This window comes from Ceratotherium simum, chromosome 4, assembly GCF_057802395.1.
Source record: "Ceratotherium simum simum isolate JZ-2026a chromosome 4, ASM5780239v1, whole genome shotgun sequence".
Taxonomy (NCBI): domain Eukaryota; kingdom Metazoa; phylum Chordata; class Mammalia; order Perissodactyla; family Rhinocerotidae; genus Ceratotherium; species Ceratotherium simum.
In genome coordinates, this window is record NC_141903.1 from 8,023,814 (window position 1) to 8,032,569 (window position 8,756).

Consider the following 8,756-nt stretch of genomic DNA (forward strand, 5'->3'; position numbering starts at 1 on the left):
TTAGACTTGTAGCAGATGCTGCTGGTGGCCTGCCCTGCATCTCGAGCCCCCGAGCTGACCTGCAGCTGCACACAGGTGCCTGCACCTGCGTCCAGCCCAGAAAGGGGGAAAGCTACTGCCCTGTGGGGGAGGGACTGGGAGTGAGGAGATTACTGTCCCCACCCCCAGTGGGCTGAGTCTGATTCTGCATGGTCTCTCAGAGGGTCCCTGGCAGATTAAGCCCCAGAGGCCAGAGCTCATAACTGGCTCTCACTTTCCCCGTGCCTCACTTGTGCTTCCTGAAATCACCTCTCAGATTCGCTACCTACAGCCAGGTCCATGTCTCAGGGACTGCTTTTGGGGGAATCCAAAGTTAGACAAGAACCTAGCCCCATCTAAGATGTTCCTGATACACAGTCAAGTCTCCAGAGATGGGCCACCAGAGATGTTGTCTGGGAATCTGCCGAGTCCAAATTTCTGCTTCTAGAAGTCCAGTTGCATTGGGTTCTCGCAGCCCACTGTGGTCCACTGGCCCTGAGACCATACCTACTAAGTCCTTTCTTCTGTCCTCCCTTTCAGGTGATCGAGAAGAACTTGAGTGGCTGGTGGTACATTCAGATTGAAGATAAGGAAGGATGGGCCCCAGCAACCTTCATTGACAAGTATAAGAAGACCAGCAATGCCTCAAGACCCAACTTTCTGGCTCCCTTGCCCAATGAGGTGACCCAGCTCCGGCTGGGGGATGCAGCCCCGATGGAGAGCAACACGGGCAGTGAAGCCACTGGCCCCTCCCGGCCCCTGCCCGAGGCACCACATGGTGCTGTGGACTCTGGGATGCCGTGGTCCAAAGACTGGAAGGGTGGTAAGGAGGTCCTGAGGAAGGTGTCTTCAGACACGTCCTCATGCGCAGGGTACGAGGAGATCTCGGACCCCGACTTGGAGGAGAAGCCCAGCCTCCCTCCCCGGAAAGAATCCATCATCAAGTCGGAAGGGGAGCTGCAGGAACGGGAGCGGCAGAGGATGGAGCAGCTCAGGGGCTCCTCGCCCAAGCCTCCTGGCGTGATTTTGCCAATGATTCCAGCCAAACACACCCCCCCAGCCCGGGACAGCAGGAAGCCAGAGCCCAAACCTGACAAAAGCAAGTTGTTCCAGCTGAAAAATGAGATGGGGCTGGAGTGTGGCCACAAAGTATTGGCCAAGGAGGTGAAGAGGCCCAACCTCCGACCCGTCTCCAAGTCCAAAGCCGACCCCCCAGAGGAGAAGCCAGAAGCCATTCCCCAGAATCCCTTCTTGAAGTCCAAACCTCAGGTTAGGCCAAAACCAGCTCCTTCCCCCAGGACAGAGCCACCTCAGGGCGAAGACCAAGTGGACATCTGCAACCTCAGGAGCAAGCTCAGGCCTGCCAAGTCCCAAGAGAAACCCTCGTTGGATGGGGAGAGCAGCCACCAGGCTGTCGGGGGCCAAGACCTGGCCTTCAGCCGGAGCTTCCCCCCAGGGGAGGGGCCTGGCCGCGCCCCAGAGAGGACGGGCAAGCAGGATGGGCTCAGCCCAAAGGAGATGTCCTGCAGAGCTCCTCCGAGGCCAGCCAAGACCGTGGATCCTGCTCCCAGGAATGTGCCCGTCCCTCTCCAAGAGGCAGCCCAGCAGAGACCCGTGGTCCCACCCCGGAGACCACCACCCCCTAAGAAAACCTCCTCCGCGTCCAGGCCCCTCCCAGAGGTCAGAGGACCACAGCGTGAGGCCAACGAAGGCAAAGTGGCTCCTGCCCCAGGCCGGGCCCTCCTTGTCCCTCCAAAAGCCAAACCTTTTCTCTCCAACTCCTCAGGGGGCCAGGATGACATGCGAGGCAAAAGTGGGCTGGGGCCACGGGGGCCAGGCAAGATTGGAGAAAACAGGGATAAAATGGCTGCAGCCCCCGTCCCCAGCGCTGACGGCCCGAAGGACTTGTATGTGGCCGTGGCCAACTTTGAAGGAGACGAAGATACCAGCAGCTTCCAGGAGGGGACGGTGTTTGAGGTCCGGGAAAAGAACAGCAGCGGCTGGTGGTTCTGCCAGGTCCTGAGTGGGGCCCCCTCCTGGGAAGGGTGGATTCCTTCCAACTATCTCAGAAAGAAGCCGTAGCCGCCTCCCTCCCTGCCTGGAGGTCCCAAGCGTCCCTGCTGGCTTTACCCACATATTTAATATGCCTCTTAATTTATCATCCTCCACGCAGCTTCAAAGGAAGGAAGACTGGAGTACCGTGATTTCTTCCCTCCCATGGGTGGAGAGTGATCCCTCCCATCACAGCATCCCCTGGAGGCTCAGAGACACACCCCTTGCTTTCTCTCCACTCAGCATCCCTGCCTTAAGGCCAGTGGCATTCCACCCAGCCTCCCTGCCCACCCAGCAGCAGGACCATGACTCTCCAAGGTCTCCAGGACCAGAACCCAGCATCTGGAGAAACTGCAGAAAAGGTTTCTCATGGCTTGGACCAGGCATAGGAAGGGACAGCCCTCCCTGGCATCCCACCCAGTCCGTGACAGCTTGCTCTAATTTCTCCGTGTCTCTAAGAGCCCAGTGACTTTGTTCACTCAGTTTCCAGGATGCCTGGTACCAGAAAGAACTTCATCCTATAGAAGTTGGCTCCATTGCCAATCCCAGGGAGGTTTCCTCTTCCCCGAGGCCTCAGGACCATGGGCCTCTCAGGTTCAACCAGATGCAGCTGCCCCAGGAGTGGGGTGGAGGTCCGCTCGGCCATCCTGCCTCCCATCTTCTTCTGTCCTGGGACTTTATTGGTCCTAAGGAAATAGTTCCAGCTCTGAGCATGCTTCACTTTCCTGCCGCAGGCTCATCAATCCTAGGGCTTTTAAATAAGAATCCCCACTTGCCTTGGGGCGTTTTCATTTTTGTCTACCTGGAGCGAGTGCTCAAAGTTTGTTTGAATAAGGGGGCCGTTCCCTTTGCTGAATAGCTAGTAGATGCCAACACTGAAATTGGCACTTTACATTCATGTTTTAACCCTCACAACCACCCTCTCTTACCATATTATACCCATTTTATAGATGAGGAAACTCGGACTCAGTGTCCCCAAGGCACTCTAGCTAGGAAGAGGAGAAAAGAGGATTTGAATCCAGGCCTGCCTGACTTCCATGCCTATGCCCTTCCCACCCCCACCTCCCCCACCCCGTAAGAGGCAAACCAGGCAGGGCAGAGGGAGAAGCTGGCCGGGTGCCGGGAGCAAGCGGCCATGTGGCTTCCTTGTGGTGTGGGTGAGGGGATGTCTGTGGCTGCTCCCACACCCACCACCCCTCTGGCCCACTGCAGCATGCCCCAAAGGCTGCCCTGTCCTCAGCAGCTGCTCCATGCAGGGGGACGCCCAGGGCCCTGGTGGCTGCCACAGAGCCCTGTTTCCTGCACCTGTGCTGGTGCCCCCACAGGGGGATGGAGCTTATGAGCAAAGGGCACTGAAGTGGTCCCACATGCCAGCCTCGGGCAGCCTGGTGGCTCAAGGACCAGCAGCTGGGTCTCCGCCAAACTGAGCCTAGCAAGCAGTACCCCAAAAAGAGACAGGAACCCAAGGGTCAGGCAGATGTCTCCTCTCCCTCCGTGCTGCTGCTTCCTGCTCCTCTCTGGCATTCGGAGAGCAGTTTTCTTTTTTTCCCATGAGCTCTCCCTCTCTGTTATCTCACTAGGAGGAACCCAGGGCAGCCCTTAGGGCCATTTTGACAGATGTGGTTCACTGAGGCACAGCTGCATTGCAGAACTAGAATCAGGACCCAGGGTTTCTGGCTCCCAGCCCAGAGCTCTTGCCTGTGGACCAGGCTACTAGCGGGTGAGAGGGCAGGGCCCCTCCGCATCCCACCCTGCCCTGCAGGGGAAGAGGCAGCGGCCCTGTCCTGCCCCAGAGATGTCCAGTTCGGGGTGTTCATCTACTGCAGTGCGTCTGGAACCACAAGGCCAGCTTTCCTGGGGACACTCACTGTCCACCTGCAGTGCCAAAAATTTACATGCAAACAGCCCTCTTCTGCTCTCCCCGCCACCGCCACGTGGGCTCTGGATGCTTCTACAGGAGAAAGAGTGTCCTCTTACCCACAGTAGCATCTTTATTCCTTGCTTCAGTCGGTCTGTAAATCCCATCCCTCGGGAATCTTGGGGCAGAGCTCTGAGGTGCTCCTGCTTGCCCCTTGACTCTACACCCAGAACCTTCGAGGGAGGAAGGGAGGTGGGGAAGGGCCACCCACCTCTTCAAGGTCCCCTCACTTAGGAGGAGACACCATCGCACGTTTTCCTGAGTTTTTGATTCATTTTGGCTTAAACAGCTTTTGTGAAGCTGTTGTGCAGGATTTGACTACATTTCAAAAGACAAACTAAATTTTTTTCTTCTGATTCACTTTCTGCTTCATTGACCTTTTCAAGTATTCTGTCAGCACCTACTATGTGCTAGGCGCTGGGTAGACCAGGCTGCATGTGGCTCCGTGCCTGGCTCTAAGAGCTGTGATTTTTGTTTGCTGATTCCACTGAAGGGGTGGTCTTCAGCCTCATTCCCTCCTCCCAGGGGTCAGCTGGGTGGGAATGGACTGGTTCCGCCTGACTCTGGGCAGAAAGTTTTCCTGCAAAGAATTTGACTTTTTATTGTTATTATTATTATTATTATTCTGACATGAACTGCAGGTACCGAAGCCTCATTCCTCTCTGTTCACCTTCCTTTCTCAGGACACTTCTATGGCCTGAGGCTTCCTCTCTCCAGCTCCTTTTTGCCACAGTGGCGGGCACTTCCCCAGGCAACTGGAAGTGGGGGGTCTTGATGGCCCCCTGGCTCTCCTTGCCTGAGGACTGGGGGTGACACCATCCAGGACCGTGGCCACTATTCTGTGAGCGATTGATGGAGCATATGCAAAACTCTCCTGGAGTTACGGCCGTGGAAAATGTCCAGGGCTACAGTTATAACTCCCATGCCAAGCTCCGGGCAGGTCACCGGTGCTTAAACACGCTCCCTCCTTTAACTTAATCCTCACAACAACCCCGTGAGGTGCATAGGATCAGCCTCGCCCTAGAGTGAGGAAGTTGAGGTTCAGAGGATGAAGCCACGTGCCCAGCTCCATCCTAATACTGACCAAGCTGACCGTTTGCTCCCCAGTGCCCGTGACTTCCTCTGCCCTCTGCAGTGAAAGGTGCGTGGTGCTTCCAGGGAAGCAGTGACCCTCCCTCTTAATTTAGGTTTCTCCTTCCCCCACCCCATGATCACACATGTCAGTGGGCCAAATCCTAGGTCAAATGCCAGCCCAAAAGGCAGGCAAAGGTGGGTTTTTCCCATACGTCACCCCTGCGTACTTCCTTGTGACTATTTGATCTTACATCCTAGGGCAAAACTACAGCTTGTGGTGCTATCAGATCTTCGGAAAATCTGAGTTTGAGGACCACCACTTGATAAAGTAGATCTTCGCTCAGATTTTTCGCTCAAAATCTCTTTATCATTTGGTGGGTTAATGTCCTTGTCTCAGTCTGAGACTTGGGGAGACCTGGGCGCCTGCTCGAACCCCTTTTAATGCCGTACCCTCCTGAGGAGTTGCTGGAGCCCATATCAGGCTTCCAATGGTCATTTTAAGCCTCTACCACAGGGCCTCTCCATGTAATCGATTTCTTAGGCAAAATTCTTAGCCTTAAAACATTTCTGAGCCCACTGGGGATCTTGTTACCTGGTGGAATGTAGGAAAACAAACTTGCCATGTTAAAGGTCAGGTGCCATATCTCCCCAAGGTTTGGAAGGACCTTAGGCTGAGGGATGGACGGTCTAGTACTTATTCAGCCTGTATCAAGTACCCAGCACTGAGTGGGAAAAAGAAATTGCTCCCGCCCTCACATAGCTGGCAGCTCGACTTCAAGAACAAAAACCTTAGTGGCTTGGCTCCCATCCTTGCGTTGTGCCCAAGTCCCTAAGTGTTGGGTCACACTGCTCCCTGGGAGGTCTTCCCATTCTCTGGACTGTGACGGTGGGCTCAAACAGCCTCAGCCATGCATGGCAGTCTTGTCCCCCTTTTGGTTGTCCAGGCCCTTCCGGGCTTTTGCTGCAAACGGCCATACCATACCATAGACCAAAGATTACCTAATGTCACACTGTGTGGCCCGAGTGAGTGGGAACTTGGCTCGCATTGAGGCCTGAGGGTGCAAGGCACCCTCCCTCAGCCAGGAGGAATTGCTCCTAACTTAGCTAAGGTTCTGACATCTAGATGGGCCACAGCCCATGACGGTTGCGGAGTTGAAACCAGGAGGCTGCACAGTCGGCCTGCTCGTGGACCACCTGCTGAGGACCCTTCCCACAGACTTGACTGTCCAGCTCGGCGGGGTGATGTCTGGTTTCTGGTGCTGCCCTGCCGAGTTACTTAGCCTCTCGTCGTGCTTCAACATTCCAGCTTTCCCTTTCTATCCAAATGGGCCTTCTTAGCTCCAATCAGGGATACGGAGCTGACCGTCTTTTGTTCTTGAAGAGGCAAACCCAGTGCCACAGCCAGTAGCCCTCACTTTCAGGGCTTCTATAAACATACAAACGGAGGTGCCCCCACCAGGCTGGTTACAGCAAGAAGCAATTCTAACAGGACTAAGGTGTCTACGTTTCACCCCAATGTACGCCTGTCTATGCCTTTGGGCGCATGTAATTGTTAGTAGCACCTCTTTCACTCTTACAGGGGTGATGGTAAGCTATGGTCCCCTTGGCTACAACCCACATTTGCTGCTTCAGGGAGCAGGGCAAAACTACAGCTTGCACCCCTCCAGGAACAGTGGGCCCTGACAGCGTTGCCCCACCACCTCATGTCTGCCCTTAGGATGATGCTGGAGATCCCTGGATATCTCAGCATTCCCCATACCCTCTCTGCCAACTGACAGATTCTGGTGGTGATTTTTGTTTCCTTTTAACACGAAAAAATACATGAGGATATATAATGTGAGGGGGGAGGGGTAATGAACAATTAGGTGTAGCATGTATAGACTATACACTTTACCATTAGACTTTTTCTTTTTTTTTTTTTTTTTTTTTTAATAAAAAAGTGCTTGACTGGTTTCAAGCTTCATTGGGAAGATGCAGTGTCCATGGATTTTATTTGGCTGGAGAAAGGTTGCATGGCTTTGTGCCCTGGCATCTTGGCCTGGAGTTTGGGGATCAAAGCACAGAAGCCTGTGGGAGCTGTGTTTGGGCAGTGCCCAGAAATAGTGCCTCCTCTCTCTGGGCTCTAGTGCACTTTGATTCTTTGAACTACAATGTCCGGAAATTAAGGGAAAGCTTCATTGTATTCGCTGGGTGTTGCCCACATATTCTCAGCTCTGTGCCTAAAGATGGAGAGCTTCACATGTCCAGGGAGTCTTGAACCTCTTGCTGGCATTGCCTGCTGATGGGCAAGAGTGTGTGTTGGAGGGTGGAGGGTGCAGTCATGGTTGGGCCGCAGGGACTGCCTTGCCTAATGCTTGATTGCTTTCCCAAGGGCAGAGGCGAGGCAAAACCAGCCCCCAGTGTTGAACCTTCTTGGTCCCAGGTGAATTTTTAAGCAAAATGACACCACCACCCCACCTTCCTGGGAAGAGAAGAAGACCAGCAGAGTCCCTGAACAGAAGAACTTCAAAGTGGAGAATTTGCATAACATTCATCCTCCCTTGGAGGAAACATTTCACAAAAAGCTGTGACCTGGCAGACCTTGCTTAGGAATAATGGTCATTCATACATTAATCTCTCTTCCAGTAAGAAGGAAAGATCATTATGTGGTTCAGGCCGCCCTTGGGAGCATTTTCTCCCAAATCCTCCAAACCAAGTGTGCCTAGTCATAAGAACACAAGTGGTAACGTCAGTTGGCTTCCTGGGCAGGCGTGCCGGGGCGCCTGAGCCTCATGGGATGGGATGGAAATGGACTGTGGTCAGGAACCAAATCTGACTTCATCTCTGGGGGCGCTTACCCCAGTGCCTTCCTTCAGGTCTCACTTGGAACTGGCACACCCACCATTCCCTTTACTGTTTCAGGAATGCCACGCCACACACCTGCACACACTCTCCCTCCTCTGAGGGGTCATGGTGAATTTCTGGGCCCAAGACTTACATCATAGGGCCACTCTTCTCCAAGTCCAGGGCCTTCAATGTCCACCCTTTCTCTAGTTCAGTATCCATCTGGTCCAAGTGTGATTTCTCACCATCTTGCAATCCGTGCTTCCCAGTCAATTGTTCTCAAATTTTAGTGACCATAAGAATTAGCCAGGGAGCTTCTCAAAGTGCACATTCCTGGGCCGCTCGCCCTGAAATTCCCAATCAGCAGGAATGCGCATCCTTAAAAAGGACCTTGTGAGGTAATAGTCTGCGTGCTCCATTTTTGAGAAACAGCCAGACTCAGCACCTTGCCTGCCGTAGTATAAGTGTTCAAAAGTGGTGCTTCATACTATTATCAACATCATTGTTACGTTTCTGAGCATTTACTGTGTTCCAGGCCTGTGGGGCACTCTACTTACACTTTTATTTCATCCTCAAAATGCTCTGTGAAGTAGCTGTCTGCATTTTACATGTGAAGGCACCATGTTTCAGAAAGGTGGAGGCACGGGATCATGATCTCACACAGCTTGTATATGGCATGTCTGGTCCTCTGCTGGCTCTTTAACTCACGCTATGGCCCCTTCCCAAATGCTGATCGAGACCCATATCGCATCCTGATAGCGCTATTTCCTGGATTCAAAATCTTGCTCAAGAAATACTTCTTGCAAAAACCTAACTCCACAATTAAGGGAAAAGGTCTGACTTTTGTTGAGTACATGCTGTTGGCTTGGTA

General features: G+C 53.5%; 1 protein-coding gene across 2 annotated transcripts in view; it reads left to right on the plus strand.

The window, feature by feature from the left end:
* The window catches only part of SH3PXD2B (SH3 and PX domains 2B), a 102,814-nt gene extending 98,186 nt beyond the window's left edge, over positions 1–4,628 (plus strand). For both annotated transcript variants that reach the window (XM_087429413.1, XM_004428520.3), the window contains one exon: positions 559–4,628. In XM_087429413.1, coding sequence (XP_087285539.1) covers positions 559–2,100 — 1,542 coding nt within the window. In that variant the 3' untranslated portion in view covers positions 2,101–4,628. The remainder of the gene's footprint in view (positions 1–558) is intronic.
* The last annotated feature ends 4,128 nt before the right edge of the window (positions 4,629–8,756 follow it).